Source organism: Annulohypoxylon truncatum, assembly GCF_022578515.1.
Source record: "Annulohypoxylon truncatum strain CBS 140777 unplaced genomic scaffold F4807scaffold_33, whole genome shotgun sequence".
Classification (NCBI taxonomy): Eukaryota; Fungi; Ascomycota; class Sordariomycetes; order Xylariales; family Hypoxylaceae; genus Annulohypoxylon; species Annulohypoxylon truncatum.
Genome location: NW_025953819.1, coordinates 233,877 through 259,208, shown reverse-complemented (window position 1 = coordinate 259,208; position 25,332 = coordinate 233,877). Strand labels below are relative to the sequence as shown.

The 25,332-nt window shown below is 48.5% G+C and overlaps 8 protein-coding genes across 8 annotated transcripts; 4 read left to right on the top strand and 4 right to left on the bottom strand.

The window, feature by feature from the left end:
• Positions 1-1,154: 1,154 nt before the first annotated feature.
• On the top strand, positions 1,155-3,277 carry F4807DRAFT_453335 (uncharacterized protein; the record flags this gene model as incomplete). Its single annotated transcript, XM_048000446.1, has 2 exons — positions 1,155-2,972; positions 3,242-3,277. The coding sequence occupies 2 exons, from the start codon at positions 1,155-1,157 to the stop codon at positions 3,275-3,277; spliced, it is 1,854 nt and encodes a 617-aa protein (XP_047851110.1).
• A 1,105-nt stretch (positions 3,278-4,382) lies between these two features.
• On the bottom strand, positions 4,383-6,846 carry F4807DRAFT_226246 (acid protease). The gene is made up of 5 exons (XM_047994109.1): positions 6,694-6,846; positions 6,080-6,507; positions 5,776-6,024; positions 5,055-5,720; positions 4,383-4,942 (listed from the first exon to the last, which is right to left on the bottom strand). Exons 2-5 carry the CDS (start codon positions 6,291-6,293, stop codon positions 4,602-4,604), a joined length of 1,470 nt encoding a protein of 489 aa, XP_047851109.1. The 5' UTR covers positions 6,294-6,507; positions 6,694-6,846; the 3' UTR covers positions 4,383-4,601.
• A 1,175-nt stretch (positions 6,847-8,021) lies between these two features.
• On the bottom strand, positions 8,022-8,582 carry F4807DRAFT_226074 (uncharacterized protein). Its single transcript, XM_047994108.1, has 2 exons — positions 8,156-8,582; positions 8,022-8,079 (listed from the first exon to the last, which is right to left on the bottom strand). Exon 1 carries the CDS (start codon positions 8,437-8,439, stop codon positions 8,158-8,160), a length of 282 nt encoding a protein of 93 aa, XP_047851108.1. The 5' UTR covers positions 8,440-8,582; the 3' UTR covers positions 8,022-8,079; positions 8,156-8,157.
• Positions 8,583-10,660: 2,078 nt separating this feature from the next.
• On the top strand, positions 10,661-11,236 carry F4807DRAFT_463533 (NUDIX hydrolase domain-like protein; the record flags this gene model as incomplete). Its single annotated transcript, XM_048001997.1, has 1 exon — positions 10,661-11,236. The coding sequence occupies one exon, from the start codon at positions 10,661-10,663 to the stop codon at positions 11,234-11,236; it is 576 nt and encodes a 191-aa protein (XP_047851107.1).
• Positions 11,237-12,835: 1,599 nt separating this feature from the next.
• Positions 12,836-13,753, top strand: F4807DRAFT_463532 (COX5B-domain-containing protein; the record flags this gene model as incomplete). Its single annotated transcript, XM_048001996.1, has 5 exons — positions 12,836-12,926; positions 13,016-13,075; positions 13,165-13,323; positions 13,381-13,481; positions 13,592-13,753. 5 exons carry the CDS (start codon positions 12,836-12,838, stop codon positions 13,751-13,753), a joined length of 573 nt encoding a protein of 190 aa, XP_047851106.1.
• A 5,195-nt stretch (positions 13,754-18,948) lies between these two features.
• On the top strand, positions 18,949-21,986 carry F4807DRAFT_225586 (uncharacterized protein). The gene is made up of 4 exons (XM_047994106.1): positions 18,949-18,996; positions 19,427-20,242; positions 20,299-21,682; positions 21,743-21,986. The coding sequence occupies exons 2-4, from the start codon at positions 19,468-19,470 to the stop codon at positions 21,810-21,812; spliced, it is 2,229 nt and encodes a 742-aa protein (XP_047851105.1). The 5' UTR covers positions 18,949-18,996; positions 19,427-19,467; the 3' UTR covers positions 21,813-21,986.
• A 1,138-nt stretch (positions 21,987-23,124) lies between these two features.
• Positions 23,125-23,553, bottom strand: F4807DRAFT_463530 (uncharacterized protein; the record flags this gene model as incomplete). The annotated part of the gene is made up of 1 exon (XM_048001995.1): positions 23,125-23,553. The coding sequence occupies one exon, from the start codon at positions 23,551-23,553 to the stop codon at positions 23,125-23,127; it is 429 nt and encodes a 142-aa protein (XP_047851104.1).
• Positions 23,554-24,240: 687 nt separating this feature from the next.
• On the bottom strand, positions 24,241-25,221 carry F4807DRAFT_463529 (uncharacterized protein; the record flags this gene model as incomplete). The annotated part of the gene is made up of 1 exon (XM_048001994.1): positions 24,241-25,221. The coding sequence occupies one exon, from the start codon at positions 25,219-25,221 to the stop codon at positions 24,241-24,243; it is 981 nt and encodes a 326-aa protein (XP_047851103.1).
• Between the last annotated feature and the right edge of the window lie 111 nt (positions 25,222-25,332).

Here is a 25,332-nt window from a genome sequence, read left to right as displayed (position 1 = left end):
TCGTCTCTTCCGAAAACAGCAAACCTTGCACCCCTGGATCTTTGTATTTTTTTATTATTATTTTTGCCTTCTTATCGTCACATCCATGACGTGGGGGAGGCCAGTCACCACTCCGTCCTAGTTGCTTGGCGGCTCTATGAACCTGGATTGGAAGGCCAAATTCTATATCCCAGAAGTTGGGATCTTCGCCGTGAAAATTCGGTACATTTTCTCGCTACCATGGACCTTGCAGAATGCAGGTCCCCCCCCCTTCGGTGCCCCCTCTGCTGAGTCTCCTGAGATGATTCGCCCGCCCTCCCGCCTTGTGAAATTTGGGGATGTGGGCATTCCTGTGGACGTTAGACCTACATTGGACATCGATAATGTTAGTCCGCGGCTGGTCCGTCTGAGTAGGAAAGTGCTCGTGTGCTGTCGATCCGTTTCCTATACTGCCTGCTCGGTCTGCTTTCTACCTGCTTATGAGAGTTCTTCCTCGTTGATAGATGCGACCATCGTGAGACCATACCCCTCGACCTGATAACAGTCATGAGCTTTTCGACGTCGAGATTGGCTTTCTCAAGGTGACGCCCCCTGTAGTTATCCGGACCGAACATGTGAGAAACGGAGCACGCGATTCACGATCGTTACGTTACGGGCAACTCGGTTGTCGTTCCACTCTTTACTTTGCGCATTCACGAGGCAGAAATCCTCCAGGGATATCTGAGATACTTAGGGAACTTTTACCTTCGGCCGTTGGAAAAATCTTAAACGAATCATTTGGCACTCCTTACTTACGATAAGAACGGACGCCAAGTCGGAACAACCTGCAGCATCTTTACAGGATGGTGTGGTCAGGCGAGAACTTGTCTATACCTCGCCGGAGCCAGAGTCAAAGCCCAGTCGAATACTCCAAAGCCATGCTGTCGCCAAGAATGTTACCTCGACTTTTCATCAAGGTCCCCAACTCCCCTACTATAGAGCAAGGAACATTCACATCACGACGCATACGGAGGATACTATGCTTCACCATATTCATAACATTAATATGGGTGTTAATAGGGAACAAGTGGGAGACGGTTGAGTCAGACGGGCAGAGCTATACCACCTTGCAGTTGATGCGCCATGCGGCGCTTGACAGCACGCCATCGCAATGGGTTGGCGGTGGTGCCGTTGTGATGACGAAGGGTAGCGGGGAGGGTGAGAGGCAAAAGCCTCAGCCGGCGAAGGAGGAGCACACATTATACTACGTCTTGCCTGATGTTATCCGAATATCGTTTGAGGAAGCAGTTAAAGACATCAAGTTAGACGGGTGGGAGGACGAGTGGTTTTCTTCTGGACATTTTAATGTCGATAAGCACGGCCCGCTAGCCGAGCCAAAAATTGACTTCGTCTATAACTGGGTTAACGGCAGCGAGGATGCCTTTAAAGATATTCGACATAGCTATGAGTTAGAGTCCCCCCTCAACGACAGGGAAGGGAAGTGGATATCCCAACACAGCATCAACCGATATCGTGACTGGGATGAATTGAAATATTCGCTCCGGAGTCTCGACGTCTACGCCAAAGGTTTCGTCAACAAGATCCAACTTCTCGTAAACTCTGTTACCAATGGCTCTTACGATAAGGATGGCAAGAACATGCGTCCTCAACGGCCAACTTGGCTTAAAAACGACGAAGACACCAACGAACACGTTCAGGTTCTTAGTCACGAGTCCTTTTTCCGGGAGCAGGAAAAGGAATGCCTACCTACTTTCAACTCCCTTTCTATCGAGTCACAAATATACATGACTCCATCCACGACAGACCAACTTGTCGCATTATCGGATGACATGTTCCTGGGCATGCCTCACGCTGCGTCCGATTTCTACTCTCCCTTATTCGGACACACCATGGGCTTCAAGCCCGATCACTACAACGTCAAGCAGCTCGGCGGCAAAGACCAGATTCCTTCGTTTGGGGAGAAACCATTTGTTTACTACACGTCATACCTCCTCAATCACCGCTTCGGCGAACGTAACCGTCACGTCCAAGCCCACTTCACGCACTCCGTTTCCCGCATGGTGATGGAGGAAGCTATGGCTTCCTTCCCGCAGCCGTCTGCCAAGGGCGCCTGCGAGCGATTCCGCGGGGAATCGAAGTTCCAGATTTACCCATGGTTCGCCAGCTTCCACTACACCATCGAGAGGTTCCGAGAAGCCTTGCTATGGTCCTTCATCATGTCCCGTTCCGATAAAAACACGGACGGCTACCTCGATTGGGGGGAACGCCAGCACATCTTAGAAGCCATGGAACCCGGCTGGCGACAGCTCGCCACCAAAGACCCGTCCAAGCCAGCGGCGCAAAGTCCGGATAGGGACCGGATGTACTACAAGCTCCCCCAGATCCTGCAAAGAGCGGGCCTACAACCGCCCCAAGCAAACATAAATATCCTATGGACGTCGATTGACGGGCCAGAGACGATCCGCAACATCAAATGCAACGACTTCAGCGTGGAAAAGTGCTTCGGGGACTCGTTCGCATCGCCCCTATCCGACGCCACGACGCGGGACCCGGACTTCACCGCGTCGAACATCTTCTCGCGGATCTCGTACCAGCACCCGCAATGCGGCGACTGCCTGATCAAGTTCCTGCTGGCGTCGCAGCCGCGGGGTCTCGAGCCGCTGCTGCCGCCGAAGAGCGCGAAGCCGCACGACCGCGAGGTCATCGTCAAGGCGCTGCGCAAGTACCAGCACACCATCGTCGACACGGACGCGATGAAGTTCGTCATGGTCAAGGACGCCGAGCAGGCCGAGACGGAGCTGCTCGAGCGCACGATACGGCGCGGCAAGACGTTCGGGCAGTGGTGCCTCAACGACGACGTCATGACGGAGAGCGCGCGCGAGGTCGGCCGCGTCCGCGACGTCATGACTCAGGTCTTCGAGGACTTGTGGCCCGGGAGGGGGCGCTGGGAGAAGGAAGAAGATGGGGAGGAGGAGGAGGAGGTTGATATCGATGTGGATCAAAAGCTGCTGGAGAGTGACGAGGTGGTGGAATTGGAATCATAGGTAAGGTAGGTAGCAGGGTAGCAAGGTGTAGGTTTGCGGGTTTGCGGGTTTGCAGGTTTGCACATCTAGGGTGGCAGGGCAGTTTTCTGTGGCATACATACATACATATCTAGGGAAGAGTCATAGGTTTTAGGGGATACCCAAATATTTTTACGCAGAGCGTGAAGAGGGAAAAATTTTCTATATAATCGTTTGTTTGTTGTATTTACACTCTGAAGATACCACATTTTCTTGCTGCGATGCTAAGTACATAGATTCTCATGAATTATAGCGTCTGATACTGTTAAACAGGGGCGAAGTTGGACTGCGTCCTGTTCTCGCGTGTTTAGATTTCTCGTCGTAGACTTAGAAGCTTGAGTTGATAACCACCATCTTTCAGAGAAACGAGAATATCGTAGATGCATACCCAAAGACTCCAACAAATATCGACTTCACCTCCCAAACCGGAAATTTGAGAGGCGAACATAAAGAGCCAAGACATTCGCCATGCGCTGTCTAGAACGCCGGGGGAGTGGCACAGCAGCAACGGCGCATCGCATGCCGGGCAACCTGATCGTGTGCAACCACACCAGATCAAGATCCACCGCCACCGACATGGTTCTGATGGTACATAATCTACAGGGGAAGTCGTCCCTAGCCCCGGCAGAAGTGCGCGGGGACGCGGGACTCGGATTATAGTGTACAGTAAGCAGAAGCAAACCAAAAACGAGCCGAAGTCGGTTGAAGCTCGGGGTTGGGATCGTATACTCGCATACTCGCATCCAGTTCTCGGTGAGTAAAGCGGCGTAGGTGACGAATACATACCTACCCTAGGTAGGTACCTATTTCAAACACCTACCTAAATTTACCGAAAGTAGCCCTTCTTACCTCGGAAGACACGAGCTATCACGATGGAATAGCAATTTGGAAAAGGGAAGGTTATATCAAGTTTTACCATTACGACGTTAGCAGAATACGTCTTTCATTGGTTTAACATCCCCGCCGTTGGTTCTGAAACCGCATCATTTCCAAACAAGCCCGTTGGACCTATAAAGTGGCAAAGCTTGAACACCAGCCCCTTTCGACCAAACGCGCATACGCATACATAACTCGAGATCTGATAAACTTTGCGGCTGGCCGAGGCTGCTCCGAGTATATACATGGATGTCTTAGTATCGTCGAATCTGAAACAGAGTATAGCTTTCCGTACTAGAACGGAATAAAGATGTAGCTATCGCGGAAGTCTGCTAGAGCCCTTACGTATGTGTGAGTTAGCTACCTACCTAAATAGGAATCACTCGTCATAACGTAACATCAGTTCTGCCAAAATCCCGAAAGAGCCTTCGGCATTAGTGCGACTGAAGATACCTTGAGGCTACGGAAACTGATTTCCAGGGCTTTATCCAGTTACCTTGTCAATCGTGACTCATGCCGGTGTCGTGTAGTAGCCCAAACATGAGTAATGTCCGTAACAACTCACATCTCACATCTCATATCCATACTAACATGTGAAAAGCTTCGCAAATGAATATCGCTCATTCAGATTCATCAAACATCGCTTTCTAGAATAGAACAGAACATCGTTCGCATCCACGGCCCTCAAAGCAAACCCCCCACAATCACAGCACCCCAGAGCACAGCAACGCCCGCCCCTACGCACCACCTAACCCGGGCCCTCGCCCCCGAAGCCTCCGAATCCGCGACGGCTGACCCGCTCGCGCCGCTCGTCGCGGTGATTCCCGTTGTCTTCGCGGCGCCGGAGCCGGTCGCGGTAGCCGTAGAGCCGCTTACGCTCGAGGTGGCCGCATTCTTGGCGGCGGGCGCGGCGCAGTCGCCCTTGATGGCCGTCATGTTCGTCGTCGGCGTGATCTCCATCTCGTTCGTGCCGCAGTTGACGTATTGGGCTAGGTGAATGGCGTTATTGGTCTGGTCGAAGACGGCTAGAGGATGAAGTCTTGTTAGTTTTCATTTCCCGTTCAAAACTATTCGGTATACGACAATCTCTCCTTAAAATGTTAGGTAGGTGGTAGGTCATAGTATGTCCGGACTCACCATAAGCAGAGCGCAGCATAGTATCCCCGAGGAGGGCGAAGTCGTCGCTCGGGCTGATGCCCAAAAAGCACTGCGTTCCGAACCCCGTCGCGAGTTCTCTGACGAGCTCGTTGTACGGTACCTTGATCATGACGCCGTTGAAAGCGAAGTTGAGGCTGCCCTGCAGATCGTTCAGGGAGCAGTCGACCGGGTAGAATCCATTGGCGTCCGTAGCGGAGGCGCCGAAGTCTGCCGCGATCGAGTTCGCTAGATTCGTCGGCAGTAGGGTGAGGGTGGCGCCGCTGTCTAGGAAAACCGCCATCGTACTGTTCTCGTACACTTTGTTCTGGCCGCTCGGCGGGGTGAGGCTCAAGGATGTCATGTTGACCCAATACCTAGGGACCTTGTCTGGAGATTGTGCCGCGGGGATGATCGGTAGCGTTTGGAGAGGACCGGTGAACTTGCCAGTGTCCAGTCCGCCGAAGATGACAACACCCTCTTGCTCATCTTTACTGCCGAGTGCTAAGCTAAACGCTTTCGTCCCGGTCACCCCTTGCGCCGCCAACTCGTCTATGAAATTCTTGTAGTTAATCGTAACGTTGAATCCGTGACCAATTCCCAGAATACCAGCAAATTCATCAACCGTATCCATAGCAACTCCAAACTGAACCCCTTTCAACTTTGAGTCTAACAAGATGTTAGGTACGCGAATCGTTATGATAGGTTTAGGTGAGAAACTCACTCGTGCCCGCAAGGCCAATGTCATCCGCCACATACTGGACCTGGGCGCTACCGATGCCATACCGCAATGTCTTTGTACCGGTCATTTGGTTGGCGCTAGATGAGGATGACGGCGTGTAATGTCCCACCGCCTGGCAAAATTTGATATCTGCGGAGCCCTGGAGATCTGAGCAGTCGGGATTTACCCATAATTCGAACGAGCCGGTATCTAATTGGACATAAACCTGTTGTGCCGGCGTGCCAATATCGACTCCTATGTCTTAGCAAGAAACCTAACGAGTGAGATAATAGGAGGGGTCACGAACGCTGCGCATAATATGCTACATCTGATCGATTGGCAAGGGGCACGGTGGTTATCGCTCGCCTGTCCCCAAAATCTGAGAATACCTTTTTGTTCGTAGAATGTACGACAGGTAATTTGACGTAAAGGTCAGTCCGGCGTTCGAGGGTAGAGACATCGCCGTAAGCTCCTATTATTAAGTGAAGGAATTGAAAGAATAAGATGAGTCGGGCTGCCATCTCTGGCAGGGCGGGAGCAGTTAAGACTACCGTCTGAATCCCCGCATGGATTCACTACGACGTAAAAATTATAGATCGACCTCGAAGTTTGTCTTAGGTGCTATCGCTACTGAATTCATCTGTGGCTGACCCAGCAGCTCCGTCTATTTTCCTATTCGCCTTGGTCTATCTGGCGGTCCAAGTTGACGGATGAATGAACGAAAATGAAATCCTTCTAGGATATCGGTGAGAAGAAACGAAGGACAGCGTGACGAGTAAGAGACTCGGGATACGGCCGGAAACAATATTAAAATGAGAATGAAGAAGCGAACAAAAATGCCGAGCCGACCGGTCGGGTGCCAAATGAAAAGAGAGAAAACAGAAACGCCGTAGCAATGAACCACGGCCGACAAGAACTGACAAGCAAACTAAGAAAGTGAGAGGAAGATCACGAGGAAGGTTGACGAACATTCAATTGGAGAATATCGCCAGCTCCAAGACCCCCCGGTGAGGGTAGTAGGTAAGTTATCCATTGCTGGGATCCTCATAGGGTATGGCGCAGGGGTTCGAACTTGTTGCGGCTCTGGGCATCGCTAATGGTGAACCCTGGGCAGCTGGGCATGTTGGGTCAGTGTCTCTTTAATTAATAATGGCGTTTCAGTACGACTTGAGGCATCCTTTACAGCATATGTTACTACATATGTGAGGTAACCCCGTTTCAACGACAACCCCGAGTCGTATTCGACTTCCAGCTAAGGTCACCTTCGCTATTATTCATTAGAGCATCGTTGGAAGCCCTCAATTCGAGAACACGGAGCACTTGCTAGACTATGCTCCGATATATAGCATGTTTATCGAACGGTAAAAGGTTATGCTTGAGGTTGATCATACCGAAGCCTCATAGTTTGGCCTATGTACGCGTAGGATGAAATCCGATAGAAACTCCAAGTTTTCTTAGCCAGCTGGGCCAGCTCAAACCTAAGACAAAATCGCGAAATCGCAGGGGTCTAGCTGGTTCAAAGGGGGTGGCACGAGCCACGATACGAGAAATTGCCAAGATCTCGAATAAGGCAACTTCTATCCGTTTCAAGTTAGCTGAACCATTATTTTCCTCGGCTTTCTCTCTTGCATGTAGGTATCTACACATTGCGCCTTGGGAGAGTTCTCATAAATGAGACTCATGCAAACCTACCGAGGATAGTAAGTTAGATAAATATAAGGAATGACAAATGACTTGCCTTTTATGCCTCTTATATTCCAGATGCTCTGCAATTGTTCTAATTTGTGGCCTGTCTGGGGAGGGCTTCCGTAAACACCAATTGGAGACATTTCACACGTGTTTCCGCTTCGTGGGTTTGGTCGGTTCGTCTCAACCTGTCCGTCATGTCTCAAATGCAGAAGTACCCCACGTTACCCATGATAGGAGCAATAAAATGCACGAGGTTAGTATTCGGTAAACGCAAAGTTGAGTTCATCCGGGATTGGAGGAGTGGACGGATATGTACTGATCGACGAGCCACATCGCATCCTCGGGTTGTTCTTCAGCACGCAGATCTTGTGCCTAACCATGAGGATCGGCCCGGAGTCCACAGCTACGATGACCTCTTCCGCTCCGTGACCGTTTATTCCGAACCCCACTCCTCCAGGAGAGAATTCCGTTTTGTCTTTTGCTGCGACCGTCTTTTCTAGTCTCTTTAGATTTTTCCGCGATGAGCGTCAGCATGAAGAAGTCGACAAATACCACCGTAACCCAGGAATAGTTGAATATCAACAAAGGGAGACCCGCACAGATTTCACGGAAGATATCCTATCGGAGATGCTAGTCAGCAATTTTGATTGTAGCCAACAGCCGGAAAACCCAGCCCAAGCAGAATTGCATGTACATCTATGCGATATGTACCAGTATTGAATCCCATAACATCACAATTGGGATGTTGCTTAATTCGAGATTCTCTGCCAAGCTCACGGCGTGTAGGAAGGGCGAATACTCCCACATCCCCTGAGGGTTGGAACTGGAACAGCGTGGTGGGGAGATTTCCATCAACCCAGATATGTGTCGACTTTCGTCCAGCCAACGAAGCGGGTTATTCTTAACAAGTCTCAGAACTACTCTTTCTGATGTATAGTGATCGATGTCGTCGTGATACATAGCATCCACTTCAGACATCTATTTGAAAAGGTCTACCCTTTTTATCTATCACCTATGACTGCATCTTTGATTGCTCCGGCCCAAAAACTGGTCAACATTTCGGTTGGGTCGAAATTCATGCGCTGGTACATCGAGAAAAGAACCTTCAAATTTAGTAATAGATCAATCGCGGGTAAACGAAGCTGTATTGAAGCAGGAAGACATAACGAAGTAGGACCTTCTGCCGAATGCCTGCCCTGGCTTCCGCATGGCCAAAGTAGTGACAACTCCAGAGTCCCTATTGGTAAGACCGAAAGTCGAGTCACTCAATTCAAAATGCGTCTATGGCCGTTGGATATTTGATGGTGATCCTCGACGAGGTAACTTTCTAGTGGTGCTTCGTCCAGGCTAGATCCCTTAGCAGCTACCGGAGCCCACTTCTTCATCAGTCGCTTCCCCTTTCTTGCATTCTTGTCTTCCCTAGACCTCGTCTGTCGTTTCTGTGCAATGGGCACACAGACTCTCTTAATCGGACGCCTACTGTCTTCTTCACCAGGTTTACCCGACTCGTCCATACATGAGACGGGGAATTTGTTGGAGATGACTGCATTTTAGACGATTGCATACTCAAGGGTATCTCTCATCTCGGCCCTTCTGGACTCCTGATCAACTTCTCATATTTCGCCTCCCAGGATCCGGTAGACCTTTGTTCAAGTATGGATAAAACAACTCTGTGGAGCATTGTTCTTTTCAATATCCTGGTCCGGTTATGAGATAGAAATTTGCTAGGACATGGAGAGAAAAGCCATGTATCCTTGCTTTGATTACTGACGTAAGAGGCGGTAGGTGAGGGTAGGAACGAGCTGAACGGGATAATTGTCTTGTGTGATGAGACTAGACAGATGAGATCTGATATGGTAGTCCTACCAATAGTGTTCTAGATGGAGGGACTTTCGACATCTCCTTGAGAAATCAATGGTCTGACGGTGTCATTTGAGGTGCGAATCATCTATATCAGACGTCGTGTATCCCGTCTGCATGCGAGATAGACATTATGATTGCATATATTATAATATGTGGCGTTTTAATCTGCGAGCTCCGTAAGATCCAGTCATTGGAGGGGTTTTTGTAAGAGGGAACTTTTACAATCATTATTTGGAGATAGCCCCGGAGGCCTTTTAAGGTTGGCGTTTTGGCGTGCGTGAGGAAGTGACGGACGGAGGGGTCGCTTTCCCTGAGTAACCCGACCACTCCTACCCGGTTGACGTCCGTCGCCTTAACTTTATATGAACTAGGAGCGGTAACGTGATGATAACAATCAACATACTTCTTATATCTGGCTGTGCACACCGAGGTACTTATACCGCAACATCACCGAGCAAGAGACTTAGTGCTATCATTCAATTTCTGGTTCAATGTTGATTTCAACACCATTGCCTGTGTAGGTACATATGTATGTAAGTATAGAAACTTACACACGGAGTAACTTGATCTCATCTCACTCCCATCCCCGGCGCACCCTTTGTTAAGGTGGTTGCATATTGGGCGTTGGAGGCGCAAAACGATTTTTGACAACTCCGCCGTACCCGACTAAATTCTCAACCTGGGACCTAATATCTCACGTGCCCTGACAGCAACAAATTTCCGAAGATGGGCGGAATGTCTAGCACAAGCTGCAGATGTAAGACAGTCGTAGCAATCTATAGATTTCTTCAGAATACGTTTCACTCAGCAATTCTTGATCATCCTGAAACCACCGTCATCTAGTGGGTCTCCCCGATATGTTGGAACTAGGTTGCCACATTTTCAATGACAGTTGCCTGAAACTATTGGAAATATGTCGACGCTAACAACTTCGCCGTGTTTGACACAATGGCATGTGGAAGTGGGGGCGGAAAGTGGGCATTGAAGCTCTGAGGCTTCCGTTTTTTTGTCCACTTTGTTCAGCCTCAAGAGTCTGACGGGGGAGGGGAGTGGCGTAAGAGGGATAGTCTGGAGTTTCTGACAGGTCATTTTGGATCAGTTGACTAGCCCGATAATACCGACCTAGGTCTTCTTCGGTCACGGCAATGACAAGCGATCAATTTGGGTCTGGACCCCTTCCGGGATGCTATATAATCATCCACTATCGCTCTTAATGTTTGCACTAGACCAACAGAATTGTCAATGGTGTTTAGGCAATCCTTAGAAACATACCCTGCTTGTTCACTGTTTATAAGACCTCAAGCTTACTACGAAGCATTTTACCACATACCGCATAATGGGCGAACTAATAGGAGCATCTGCGGGATCCGCACCATCCGCTCCAACGATTTTCTCCTTCTCACCTTCATCGGCTAACTTCAACCTCTCCATGCGGGAATATCTGATCACTCACCGGGAATTTAATGGTATAGCAGTTGGCGCCTTCGTCTTCAACCCCGAAGGAAAACTGCTCCTCGTCCAACGAGCGGCGCACGACTCGATGCCGTCGCTATGGGAGATACCAGGAGGAGCATGCGACTACGAAGATGAATCTCTGCTGCATGGTGTAGCGCGCGAGCTGTGGGAAGAAAGCGGTCTACGCGCCAATTTTATCGGTCCCCTCATCGGCGAAGGCAGGGTGTTCTTCGTCAGGGGATCCCGGACCATGTGCAAGTACTCCTTCATGACTGAGGTGGATGGGTATGAAGTGACGTTGGATCCGAATGAGCACCAGGCGTTCTTGTGGGTTACCGAAGAGGAGGCTCGGAGTGGTAGGTGTGGCGATGTCAAATTCAAGTACACGACAAAGGACCAACGGCAAGCGGTTCTTGAGGCTTTCCAGTTCAGAAAGGGAGAAAAGCCTCGAGTATGAGCGGACATGGCGCGTGCGCGTATGAGTGCGATTTTGGTCCTTGTTTGGTAGACTTCTTGATAGATAGAAAGGGGGGACTCGTTATTGGTACATGGGTCTGGCTGTATTGGCGTACATACATAAGCAGAAGAGCATTCCTACCAAAAGTCGGATATGCATCTAGTTATCTGGTTAAATCTGAACATTTCTTGAGTTTGTTGTCTCACAATTGCAGAGGATGGGTGTGATTGTTTCATATAGGACACCACACTCGATATTTTGGTATTGTTGTATGAGTAGACCGTGGTGTTTATTGCATATTCCTCTGTCGCCATCTTCGCCAATATGAATCAAGGTTGTCCGACATAGGTAGTCGCTTACGACGCATCGCCACTAACTTAGCAGTCTGCCGTTACAGAGCTAAGTAGGACATGCATAAGGCAGTCATGTATGCGCCATGTTGTGCTGTTGTTTATAACTCGGACAGGCCAGGAGTAGGAGTAGACAGCATTAGGGATTCCTCGTTGAAGACCAATAATTATATGATGCTCTATCCTCAGCATGACAGAGTTTAACAAGATTACCCGGGTATTTCTACCAAGGAAGTACTCGCTGGCTCTGTCAGTGTAACGCGCTGTACAAAGTTAGCTTGATAAATTCAAATTGTTTAGGGGAGGGAAGAAAAAAGAAAAGTGAATACGTACCGTGCGGCCCAGAACATCTAAGGGCATCACAGCAGAGAAGAGGAAGGATTTCACGCCGCGTCCCCAGAGCTAGGAATTATTAGCACCCGCTGCAGGGCATCCCCCCGAGGACCACGCTGTAAAATCAAACCGTCACCAGCTCTTTACTTGGGCCTATCAGGTCTGATTATAGAAGCTCGATTTCTCGAGGGCTTAACACATACCTACCTCAGGTCGACACAATAAAGTCAGAAGAACTTCAGCGTTGGGCGCACATACCTCTTTTCCTTGTCGAGGCATCCATAAGCACGCATGATATCTGTAAGACGTATGTATGCCTTGCTATATGAAGCGACAGCTGAAGATTGTAGTCTAGACCATCAGTACTTCCGTAGTCTAGACTTATCCCAGTAGGTACGCGATCGAATGGGTATATGAAAGATCGAAAGGCTGCAAGTATGAGGCATATGCTCTCGCCAGCGCACATATTCGTGCATACATTATGTAGAAAACAGGTGAGAATGCAGTGTGATATGGTCGATTCATCGATTTATCTGGGGTTGCTTGAGATTTAAATGTGGGTACTCTTGAAATACTACCAACGTCCCAATATCTAATACAGTTGCACAGAGATCATGTGATTCAAAGTTTCAAGCTTAGGATAATGATGACTAACGATGTGGTCGATATGGGCGATGTGGTGGGGAATATGGTTCGTCTATGATCCCGAATGGGGAAAGAACCTTGGCAATCGGGTGCCAGGAGCAGCAAGTCCAAGCTTTCGGTTCGGTACAGCGGTACAATCCTCAAATCAGACCACTCGCAAATCCCTCTTTCCTAAACCTCCAATTTACAATCACAGAACGTCACCGTCCACCCACCTTCCACCAACACCCGCCGAACGATCCAACTCTCCACTCCTAAAATCGCCCACGCCATGTTCCTGCAACGTACCGCAGTGGCCGCCGCCCGTCGGGCTGCCGTGTCTCCCGCAGTTCGACGGACTTTCGCCGTCTCAGCTATTCGCCGTAAGGAATACCGATCCCATCTTATAGCCGAAAGCGCATCGTACGACACACCGATCATGATGAACGAAGCTGATATTTTGCACCTTTAGGCGATGCGAAGAATGTCGAGGCTTCTCCTAGCACTACCAAAAAAATGAAGACCTTCAGCGGTACGCTCTAATTGGGTTCAATTGAGTTTTATATGAGCCATATGGCGTGGTGGACAAACTTTATTGACATCGGGCATCACGATATATAGAAATCAGAACCGAGGAAGACCTTCTCGGACCCGGTGCCGCGCCTGGTACCGTCCCGACCGATCTCGAGCAATCGACAGGTCTCGAGCGATTGGAAATTCTCGGCAAGATAGAGGGAGTGGATGTCTTCGACATGCGACCCCTCGACGCTTCGCGGAAAGGTGCGGTGTTAGCCTTATCAGTTATAGAAGGCGAGTTGGGCTGATGGCATATATTAGGAACTCTCGACAACCCAATCCTGGTCAGGTCCGCTGGTGATGAGCAGTACGCCGGTTGCACCGGCTACCCTGCCGACTCTCACGTCGTCACCTGGCTCGGCGTATGTTTTTCCCCTTCTCCTTTCACAGCCTTGTTCCAAATGCGGAATTCACCCATTGCGCAGGCGCAAACTTAGCCGAGCGAGGCTTGACTGACGATATACATATATAGATGTCCCGCGAGCGACCGATGGAGCGATGCCCCGAGTGCGGCAGTGTCTACAAGATGGAATACGTTGGACCTCAAGATGACGGACACGGCCACCACCACGACCACCACGGTTATGAGGAGCCTAAGACCTTCGCCAACTACGTCAAGCCGGAGTACTGGTAAATGCGCCTAGATATTTATTCCCAAAAATCCAAAGTTGGGCGGGGATACAGTGAGGCTGCGTAGAGGATGGCAAGAGGTGTAAACTTGTATATCGCTGAAGGCTGCCTAGGTGTATAGAATTCGATGGAACTTGCAGCAGCTGCACGTGTTGTCTAGCCGTCCCTCTCCTATTTACCTTGCTGATGGCTGGTACAACGTGGTTGATTATATTAATTGGCTTCTTCCCTGTAGGCTGTGGCCTTTCTACCGAATGACGCCAAGTATAGAAACCCACCCGTCCACACCTACTTCCTCGGTTATGCTTGCTCGCCTCCTATATATACATAAATATACCTAGGTATATATCGAGAAGAGATTAATCATAGCCAGTTCAGTACATGGAGGGTGGAGAATATGATATTCGATATTTTCTAATAGATTTTTCAAGGTTACATAATGTAGATTGAATACCGAGAACTGAAAATTTGGCGAATACATGTAGCCATCTTATTCGCGGGACCTCGGATAGCGGAATAGTCCTAAGACGAACTAACAGGGATGGTGATATAATCCTACCTAATTAGGTAGGACGCCTATGTAGTGCTCTCTGCTTGAGGGTAATGTATGTCGACTGCGGATGGGAATATGGAATGTACACGTAAAGGAGAAGCTACTAGGTAGGCATATATAGTACATATATGTAGGCTATTAGAAATAATCATAATAATTGTGATATCCTTGGGAGCTTGCCAAGTCTGATAGATTAGATCGGATACGGGAGTACGGAGTATGACGATGAATGGATGAATGATAGTGCCAACTATGGGATTCGTGAGACCGGAGCTCTCTATTTATATCATTCCATGTTACTTCCAACGCGTCCTCCAAAATCCTACCTGCAAATCAAAAGATGCATAGGTACTGTATATGTTTATGCGTGTATATATGCGTATACGTATGCGATTTAATTATGTCTGCCTCCCTCGTGCGCAGTGGCTTTGAAGTCTAAGCCGTAAGGGGGCAAGATAGAAAGGGAGTAGCTAATACTGAAAACTTGAGCGTAAAGGATTAAGAAGAAGGTGGGATGGCAAAATGGCAACGAGGCCGCCAACTGAACTGTGGGATAGCCATTGTAATTTTAACATTTAACCAAACCGAACCAAACCGACTACTCAACTCATACTTGATAAAGTACTATAGGGAGTAAGTAGGTAATATTTAGGGACTATGTATTTAGAGAACATTAAATATTTAGATAGCCCTGGAGGATGTACCGGCTACATATCGTCCTAGTATAGGACACCCCTTAAAAAGGTTGGATGCATAAATGCGCCCGTGTGTATTAATATTGGATCATCTCCAGCTATTAAACGTGATAAGAAAAAAGGCGACCAAGGCGATTAAGGCGACCACTCAACCCCCTTGCCCGAAATCTCCGTAAAAGACGAGCGCCTCCTGTCCTACCTCACCTGCCAATTGCGCGCCTCATTGTCTATTCCCATGAGACGTATGGAGAACTTACGTACTCCGTGCCAACGGGATTACACGTACTTTGTGCGCGAATACGCTAATAAGCTAATAAGCTACCAGTAATAAGCAGGTCAATTCGATAATACAGCCGGTACAGCGTACTTCTCAGGTTAGTGCTCACCCTCCACCCCCTCAAGAATCATGCATATAGTCAGTTCGGGTCTGACTATTCTCCAATTTGACACGACCAACATCAGTGTTCGAATGGATGACATGATATGACGGTACGAGGCTTCCCTGCCCTGGCAGAACTAGTAAGGCCAGTAAGGCTTCCCTTTATTAACTTTAGTCATGGTATTGTAAGTTTTTTCTCCGATGTTTTCCTCGTTCCGTGAGCAGGCTTTTGAGGGTCAGTATTGCATTTCTCAAGAATGCGTAGTAAGGACATATGTACGAACGGTGTCATGTAACATGTAGCTCGTATACTATTCCTTCGATGACGAGTGGGTACAGGTCGTCGAGAATCGACGTATGATAGGTACCTGCATATCATGTACTCGATGGAGTACACCTTGGCATCTGCGGGCAACGCGTGGGTGCGTGGGTGCGTGGGTAGGTTGTTTGTTTAATGTTTCCTAGGTACCAGCTATTGCATGGATGCACACAGCACTCAGCACAGAGTACACACATTAAATCCATAACACATAACACATAGCACATACAGAGCTACCGTACACCCGTGGCCCGAGTCTAATAATGCATGGGTGACCTCTACCTAAAACGTTAGAGAAATAGTGTCATACCGCGCCAATAATAAGTCGTAGTATTGGTATTGATTCGTTGCCCGCCTATCGCTTTTTTTGCCCATCTTTCCCCTTGCCTATCGATGATGTATGTACCTCTTGGAAAAAGAAAAAGAAATGAAAATCTAATACTAATACCTATATACAAAAAAGGAACATGGGATGAGAGAGATGATGACGACATCCCTGCACTCCTATTAAGAAAAAGGGTTGTTATACCATATATTATTTTGGTAAGTATGGGCGAAGTAAGTACCTTTAGGATAAATGTTTCGTTACCCAGATAATGACATATGATAATATGTGGGATGCCCGGGCTGGATAGGATACTGCGTAGACCCATGGAAACTGTTCAATGCTCAACGTTTGATTTTAAGCATATCCGTCATATTTATTAGCATGTGGCTAGGTACGGTTAGGTAAGTGTATAGGTCATCAATAAAAAATCAGGATGGAACCTTGGTGCTAGGGAGGTATACGTATTCTCAGCTGTACTTATAGCAAGGTAGATATACATTATAGGGACTAGTATTAAAGTGTAGGCTGGTAGGTGGTAGCTGCCAACCAACCTGGAACCTACCAGGAACCTACCATTTACTTACCACTTTACCTACCAACATGAACATATTAGGGGATACCCAAAACATACCAAGATACATCCGCCTGACCTGATTGAAAAAAAGTTTATATGGAACATTTGAAATGTAAACCTACTTACTTCGTACTCTACCTAGTAAATCATATTCCTATTCCAGTTCCTAAACCTTTTCTGCATCTACGCACCCTTTTTGACCTCTTGATGCTATTTACCAGTCATTCCTCGAGTCATTTGCCTGCGCACGTCCACAATCACCTACACGCGTGATTCTTCACTATTCGCTATTTGATAGATAATAGCCAGACATGACCTTGGAACCCAGTCTAAACAAGATCTGGCCGGCTATTATTCTATGCCATCGACGCTAGTAGATAGTCACCCATGTCTCCCTGCCTTCCATGTCTTCCATATTTCCCGTATGATTGCGCACTCTACTTAGCCCAAAGGGACCTATAACTCGACAAATTTGCTACATGAGAATTCGAACTCGTCACTTTTTCTTCTTCTCTTCTAGCTACACCCATACACCCTGCCAAGACCCATCGAAGGCCCCCATCAACATACCCCGGCGCGTTTCTCCAACGCGCCATCACCTACAAGCATTACAGGCATTACAAGCATCTGAACTGCCATCGTCGTCATCAATAAAAAAGAACACGCTACTCCCAACAAGGGCGCAAAACGCAATAAGCCTCCTAAAACAGAAACATCTCGGGTAGGGGGTAGAATAAAGCCTTTTTTTCGAAGCTGGGCATCATCAGCATCGTCGCCACCGGACAGATAGTTTTTCGTACCTGGGCTGATTCCATACGACGACCGTCGAATAACCCGTACGTCAACGAGTGTTTTTTTTATCTTATTTTTATTCCTTACCGGGACCCTGTAAATGGGAGCCGCATCGACAGGCCTGGTCGAAACGGGGAACCAAACTTGGAGAGATCGACCGCATCTGATTCCGACTATTGGACTGGATCGGGCCAACTAAGACTATTCGATTCGCCTGACATACGAATACACGAATACCTAATTAAACACTCACCCTTTTTCTCGGTACCGGCAAGCCGATTTTCGACGATAGGGATTGCCCGCCATCACCACCTAATCGACTATTACTGTCACTATTCTACGCTGATTAGTATCTACCGACTTACTAACCTTAAAGGTAAGGTGGAATATCATACCTACGCTTTATTCTGTCCCTTGGCTTTGCGACTATACTCCTCCGTCTTATACTACCTTTTCTCACTCTTCCAACCACGACCCGCGTACCACGTATCCCCAGATATCTTATACGCATTTACCTATTGCATGCGTCCAAATATAGTAAGTACGCTTACACAGGGACACTAGCTGTGTTTTGCTTTCCCCGTATTCCCAAGGGGTTTCCAGATCACGCATTTTCGTCGACTTTTCGTTTCCCCTTTTTTGTTGTTGCCCGTTGCTGCCGATCCTTTTCGAGTACACACATGTCTGAACCTTCCAACAAGTTGTTCCAAGTTGCAGCCCTGGAGGTGCTTCCAACATCCCGAATCCGAGGAAGAGGCACTTTTTGGCGATCCTATTAGTCACTTGGAGGCTGGTCATCAATAATTTCCTAACCCAGTGCTCCATCTTACTGAGTCTTCTATAGGCAAGTGTTTTATTATATCTCATCGAACACGTATATCAGTCACATTTACTTCGTACCTCCTGCACATCAGTTTTATCTGGTGTCTCGATCCGGCTACCCGCCCCTTTTCTCTTTCTGTTCCTATTTCCATCTCTCTTATTTTCTGATTTTCTTATGGGTTGCAACTATTATCATCGTCACTGTCGTATACTAGGTACTTGCATATCTAAGATATCTACCTAGCTGCCTTCTACTATTTGCATGAATTCCCCTTTTTTAATCTAGTGCTTGCCCAATGCGCCTCCTATTTATTCGTTCACCACTTTTTTCCTATACGAACTAGTCACTAGTTTGGGTGGCAGTAGCCGGCAGTCATCTCAAAGCACACCAAGCACTTGCCCAGCTAACCAATATTAATTGCCTTTTTCGTACAATTTATAATTTACTACCTGCACTTCAACACCACAACCGCAACACCGCAACACAGTCCCTGCACTTAGCAGCAACGATGATATGCCTACATAGTGCAAATATTGCACATTACTTGACCGGTCTCATCTGATCTTTCTATTACTCTTTCTATTTCTATTCTCAATCTCGAATCCACCTCTATACTTATCACGACTTTCTTCTTCGCTCTGTCTAATAACGACTTTCTCATTAGTAGAAGCAGCCAACCTAAGACATCCATCCGTCTGTTCTCGCCGGTCCATGAGTCGACTAATCCCGTCACCGACCCTTTTTATTCATTCAAGTCTAAACAAATTCACCTTATCCTAGACTGGTAAGTATAATTACATATTTGCTTAATGCACTCGTACCTACTACTTACTTCCCTTCCATATATCATCATAATATGACCCGCATCCCCACATCGACTATACCGTTCTCTATTATAGATGCTTCGTCTTGCCTTACTTCGTCATCTCACTTTTCTCACCCGTTCACTTCCCTCTCTCCCTTTCCTTGCTATTTCCATACTTCCCTTACTCTTTTCGTCCTTGATTTTATCCTCTCCAAGTGATACGTCTCATATGCACCAAGCCTTCCAACGCACACTATCAGCTATCCGGCCTACCTCTGTCCGTGCACCAGCTCGCAGTTGCCGCGTATGCCCTATTGCTGTTATTTACACCTTATCTCATATACAAGCTTTCAAGTTCATTGATAGATAACTGAGGCTTTACTAGTGATATCACTAACACATAGAAAAGGCTAAGTTGGTGATTGGGCGGACGCGCGTTGAACTGGCGTCATGTCCGCCAAGAAGGAGCCGTCCGGCCGACAAGACTTGGATGAGATGGAGAGAAGTTACTGGGAAACGACGAAGTATAATAGAGAACGAGAAGACGCATTGCGCAATCGCGACTACGCCGTTCATCAAGACAACCTAAGGACTAGTCTCGTCCAGCTGTACGATACACGGACACGTCTTCAACACGAGCTCCTTATTCTGACGGATAAGATCCAACAACACGAAAAGCAACAGGAGCAACTGGCGCACGAGTTTGAGGAAAGCGAGCTGCATCTTAAGGAGAAGCGGCAAAAGGATGACCGAGCGCAAGAAGAGTGGTTTTTACGCGCACGCGAGGATGTCGCATCTAAAGAAAATGCGAGGCCGAAAAGCAGCGGCGGAAACCGCCGGCAATCTAACCGTGATGTGCCATCGCAGACGAACGGTGCAGGGTGGACAAGTATTAACGGTACGCGACGGCGTGGTCGGCGAGAGGAGGAGGAAGAACCCCCCGCGGACCCGGGCAACCTGCTCAGCAGCATATACCACAACCCTGTAGACGAAGGAGAGTCCATGAATGGTAGGGTTATGCCTTTGCGAAACGGTGGTGGTAACCGTGTCCGACCCGGTCCTATTTCCAATGGTGTGCCTTCAAACGGCGTGCCCAATGATGTGGATGTGAACGCTGCAGAGGGTTACCCAACGGGTCGTACCAAAGACAGGCCTCTCAAACCTAAGCAGCGACATAGCTTACCGAGTTTCCCGGCGGCCGCCCGTTCGCCCAACGGGAAACCACGTAGGTTTCCCTTTCTATATGCTGTTTTTGCTGTTAGGCTAATTATGCTTCTCTAGCTGGATCGGAATCGTCTGGCGAGACTAAGGCTAAGTCGCCTTCTGGTCGAAAATCCTTACCCAGTGCCAAGGGCTCCCTACCTCCAGCGGATCGCTCGACGCCAGCAGCCACCGATGCTCGAGAAATCACACGTGAGAGGTTAGCCATCAAGGATGATGGCAAAGTTGTAACCGAACCACCGATGTTTGCCGGGATCCCTCTCGAGCGGATTGACATGAACCACCCCTACTGGGACCCCGAGTGGGAATCGTTGGATGGGATTATCCAGCCCCAGTTAGACAAGTGGAAGGAGAAGCTAGAGCAGCTCAAGCAAACGCCAGATGCTATACGTCACACCATTTTTCTCGCCAATCGCCAGGTCAATAGAGGCCAGGCCGTCGTCGACTTCCTCAGAAACGAACAATGGCATCCGTACCAGTTTGTGGGCAAGGAAATGATGAATAAGTTTTACAAGACCTTCATCAACTACGACACCATGTTCCGATTAGTTAACGTACATGAGGAGCTAAAGAAGTTCGATCTTGACATGACACCCCTTGAATGGCTTCGTCAGCGCATGTGCGACATCTCTGAGGCCCAAGGGGATAAATTTAACCTCTCGAGGACCACCCACGACTTGTATCACGACGCCAACTTGAAACTTCTCCGAGAAAAGCATGGCTTTGGTAATATAGGAAGACCTTCCGGATATAAGCTGAATGAGAAGAATCCGGAAAAGGCAGCGGCTAGGAAGATGAAGCAGGAATCGGGTTCGGTTCGACGTAAAGGTCGGCGATCAATCGGCCAAGTTGATCCTGACGATGCGCCAAATGTGGAAGACGTGCAGAAGACGGGGCTCGACCAGCCGCAAGCCGAATACTTGGAGCCTGTGACACCACGTATGCAGAAGCGACAGCGTATAGAGCCCGCATCCGCACCCGCGCCCGCGCCTGCGCCTGCGCCTGTACCCGCACCCCCTAAGCAGGAACCCGAAGAGGACGACCTTGATTACAGCGGCTGGACGTCGACTGACTCTTTCTCCGCCGGGCGAATAATGCACCTCGACTGGAGAGTGTATCAAATCAAGACTCGAGCGCTGACTACCAGCACGGAAGTGACACAATACTGGACTTGGAAACAGGACAAGGGCATATTCGAGCACCAAGTGTTAAGAGACGTACATCCCAAGGTTACCTGGGGCTTCTACCAGAAACCGATCAATTTCGACTTGTCGCTAGAGGAGATAAAGGAAATTCAGTATGGATCGGACACCCAGAAGATTTTGGTAGATATCAAGGACGAGAAGCGTGGTAATGTTCTTGCCTACTTCAAGCGGGAGCGTACCAAGAAGCGGTTCCTCGCCTTCGCGAAGAAGAAGGGTATTAAGCTCGTGAAGAGTACCCGGTAGGCAGTTTTTTTTATCGAAACAACCTGGAAGAACTATGGCTAACAGGTCACATACAGTTTCCAGATTGAGGAGTTATGGGACACTATGGAGTCCAAGACACTCCCCAACGAAGATTCGGACACGTGAACTCGTACCTTCGATATCACCACGTTTATTCTCGACTTAGCTTTTTCTATATTTAGACTTGAGATTACGACACCCCGCGGACGTCGAGGGTCTCCGTTTATCGTGGGGGGATTTAATAAAAGGAGTGCCGCAAGGAACCAGGAGGCTTTTCACATCACGCATTTTTACTTTCTATGGACGCGGACACGGATGAATTGGTAGGGGCGGGAAAATCGGCCGGACCAAGGGAAGGACAAAAGGATGATTGGGTGGGACATTGATACGGCCCTGGCTAATAAGATGAGAGGACTGCGAAAGATCAAGAAGAGAGTGAGAGCGAAGGAAGCATTGGGTGGCAACACCGGTTTCTTATGCTGCCCCCTGTATTTGCGCGGAGGATGGGTTTTCGGCCTCACCCACCCCGTCGCGTGTGTCTATTAATTCATTCTCTGGCGAAAGAGATTGTACACTACAAACCTTACATCTACTGCATAGAAAGGGAGGCATGGCGAAAAGGCGTAGGCGAATGCATTTGCGTTGGTTTTTCTTTTTCTTTTTGACAAAAATTGTTGCTTTACACGGACATGGACTTGAATGCCTGAGCTGGCTCAATTTATCATAGGTAGCAGGGGGATTAGTACTATTGTGATCAAATAATTGCCGGTACCTACCTACGTTCTCAATTATTCTTCCACAGGTGGAGGAATGAGTTGTGAGAAAGAGACGCGATGTCGAGCACAACCAAACCGTGCATAAGGTGAGGACGAGAAGGGAAACCCCACACGGGTTACCGACGTTCTGGCAATCGGCATGTGGCAACCCCTGTGAAATCTGTGATGCGTAGGCATTTCATACAGTAGCGGCAGATCCGTAAGGCGTAGGATATGTATGCCAAAGCGTGGTCGTTCGGCCCCCAAATGCACTGTCGCTCCCCTCCCCAGTCAAAAGCGGCACGTCATGCTACTCACCAATTCGATTTCTTGATTTTTCTCTGCCGGTATGTTTGTTTTTCTGGGTTCCATCCTGGCTTGCAGCTCTTCGTTTCTGGGCGTCCTCCTAGACCCCGGCCTGCCCGGCTCGATCCGATGGCAAGCCAAGACGGCAGGAAGCGGGCTTCATGCAGGACTAAGGTGTACCTTGTCAAGTAGCTCAACCCACTTTCAAAGCGAAGAGGCACACATAAACTTAACCTACGAATAATAAGCAAAATCTATCACGAAAGACGAGTTCATATGGTGCCAGAAGAAGATCGACGAAACTGCTTTCAGCATTTCTCTCCTACTTTGCGTAGGGTCGTATCTTTACGGATAGTATATATATCTAGGTATGCTTCCTAGCCATTTTGACTACAACGATATCCCAACCCCGACTTTGCCAACCAGCGAAAGGCTTGTTCGTCCATGGTGGTTATGTGTAGGTTCTTGACGTCGTCTTCTTGTCGAAGACGGGGGTCCAAACTCCAGAAGACCCCGATTTCCTTCGCAGCACGTAGTAGCTGCTCTTCGAAGTTCGGGGGGTGGAGCTTCTGGAATTTGGCCCCCGTCTTCCCGGAGGCGCGGACGAAAGCATCCAAGTTGCCATTCATGGCCATCCATACAAACGCCATCGTGAAGGAGACCCAATGTTTGGTCTTCTTGGTTGTTGTAATGGCAGGGGGTCGGCGAAATTCAATGGAGCCCGACTTTCCTTCCTTGGACGGTTGGAAGTTCCAAGCAAAGTACTTGGACAGGCTTATAAAGTTTACAACTTCATCTCTAGACATGTTGTCTAGTTACTCGAACAAGGCCTTTAGCCCCTTGTATGGCCCCTCGGATTTCATATGGGTGTGTAGCTCCGGGGCTAAGAGGTTTGATTGGCAAAACTGAGTTGCCCTATCTTGCCTTGACAAGGGAGCGCACCTTGTCGTAGCTGTCTCCTTAACCGCTACGGCTTTTGCGACATTTTTTCAACTGGCCAATTGTGTAATGGCCTTCACGGAATGATATGTGTATATGAGTTCCGCATGTTGTATCTTTTCGAAACTCAAAATGTCGGTGTAAGGTGTTCCAGAGCAAATCAATCTTTGTCGTCCACCCCTCGTCGGCTATGAGCGCCGGGGTCGCAATTTCGACGGGATCTTAACTATTAATTCTAGCATCAAACGGATCGCTCCTCCAAACCAAGGATGCTTATTAGGACGTAGGGACTGAGCCCTATGCCTGGTGATCCCACCAGCCAATTGAGCCCAACCACCAAAAGACGAGAACCTACAAGTCGGACAACTTGCGATCTATTGCAGGTGATATGGCCAGTCCGTCACAGTGCTTTCGTTTAACATCGCTTTTTCCAATGCCTCCAAAGCTACCGAATACCCAATCGCTGTTAATCTGAGCCGATCAACCAGTGTTTCATAGAGATCAGAATTGAGTGTGGATATTATATCTAGTGGTCTCCTCATCGCATGCAGTGCTCATGGGTCGACGTCGCCGATGAATCGAAATGTGAGACCCTTGACCTTCTCGTCGCCCATCTGGATTTCGCACCGAACCACATCGTACTTGTCGGTCTCGTATAATTGGAGGCAATCCTCTTGCTCATGGTTATGTACAAGGAATGCATGACCCTGCACTTCTGCTCTGTCATCGAAAGCATCGACCAACGCTTTGTATTTGCCACCCCAAGTCTTTAGAACACCATGGGTCACGCTCGCCGGGCGGTAGCAGGGCTCGCAGCCCACGAGACGCTTTATGACTGTTGGGTCCGCCAATGTCCCGTAGAAGAAGTACCAGACAGGATATTGGTTCGGTGCCGGGCTTAGTTTTGGGTCGTCCATAGATACGGGGCGATGCTGCGGCATGGTGGTGTCAATGCCGAGGCTGGGGTACGCTGACACCGCGGACAGATCCTTCTCCGCCTTCGAATATCGGATGAAGGTAGGTTGAAATCGGGAACCTTGGCGAGAGAGATAGTCGAGAATCTTTTCTTTGTCTTCCGCGTTTATTTTGCAGAAAGCTGTAGACTCTCCCGAGTCATCTGTGCCGCTGAGCTTTGTTGGGCTTTCCTTAAGCTCGGCTGCAGATTTCACTTGTGCCACATGGCTAAGTGGCCCCTCGAGTTTGAGCAGATAAATAGAAGGCTTAGTAGCTTTGGTTGAAACTTTTTGGGACGCCGACGGGTTGATGCGGGTTGTCAGACTGCAAGAGTGCTCGTAAGCCTCCTTGTCGTATCCTTGTGCTTCCTTCTCCGCGCGCACAATCTCCCAGTGGGACTCCGTGACTAGGACACGAGATAGGTCCGACCTGTGCTCTTGGATTTTCTGTGCTGCTTGGGAGTAGGTGTACCCAAACAGTGATTGCCATCTTTCGATGTCATCGGTATCAGGCTCATCGGATTCGTATGGTTGTTGGATAGCCACTTGGGCCATTGACTCAAGCTCGTCAAGAAAGTCCATTGTAATGACTGCCTTAGTTATTTATAAGTAGATATGTGTATGCGTATCTGTGTATGTGTTTACGGTGTAGGTAGGTGAATAACTTAAAGAGTTAATTTGTGATGTCAAGTA

What these genes read in the sequence shown, in the direction of transcription:
- F4807DRAFT_225586 (XM_047994106.1), top strand. Translation starts at nt 19,468, where the DNA reads ATGTCCGCCAAGAAGGAGCCGTCCGGCCGACAAGACTTGGATGAGATG. An exon ending in TTCGCCCAACGGGAAACCAC is followed by an intron (nt 20,243 to 20,298) that starts GTAGGTTTCCCT and finishes ATGCTTCTCTAG; the next exon opens with CTGGATCGGAATCGTCTGGC. An exon ending in AAGCTCGTGAAGAGTACCCG is followed by an intron (nt 21,683 to 21,742) that starts GTAGGCAGTTTT and finishes GGTCACATACAG; the next exon opens with TTTCCAGATTGAGGAGTTAT.
- F4807DRAFT_226246 (XM_047994109.1), bottom strand. Translation starts at nt 6,293, where the DNA reads ATGGCAGCCCGACTCATCTTATTCTTTCAATTCCTTCACTTAATAATA. An exon ending in CATTGGCCTTGCGGGCACGA is followed by an intron (nt 5,721 to 5,775) that starts GTGAGTTTCTCA and finishes ACATCTTGTTAG; the next exon opens with ACTCAAAGTTGAAAGGGGTT. An exon ending in TATGCTGCGCTCTGCTTATG is followed by an intron (nt 4,943 to 5,054) that starts GTGAGTCCGGAC and finishes TTCATCCTCTAG; the next exon opens with CCGTCTTCGACCAGACCAAT.
- F4807DRAFT_226074 (XM_047994108.1), bottom strand. Translation starts at nt 8,439, where the DNA reads ATGTCTGAAGTGGATGCTATGTATCACGACGACATCGATCACTATACA.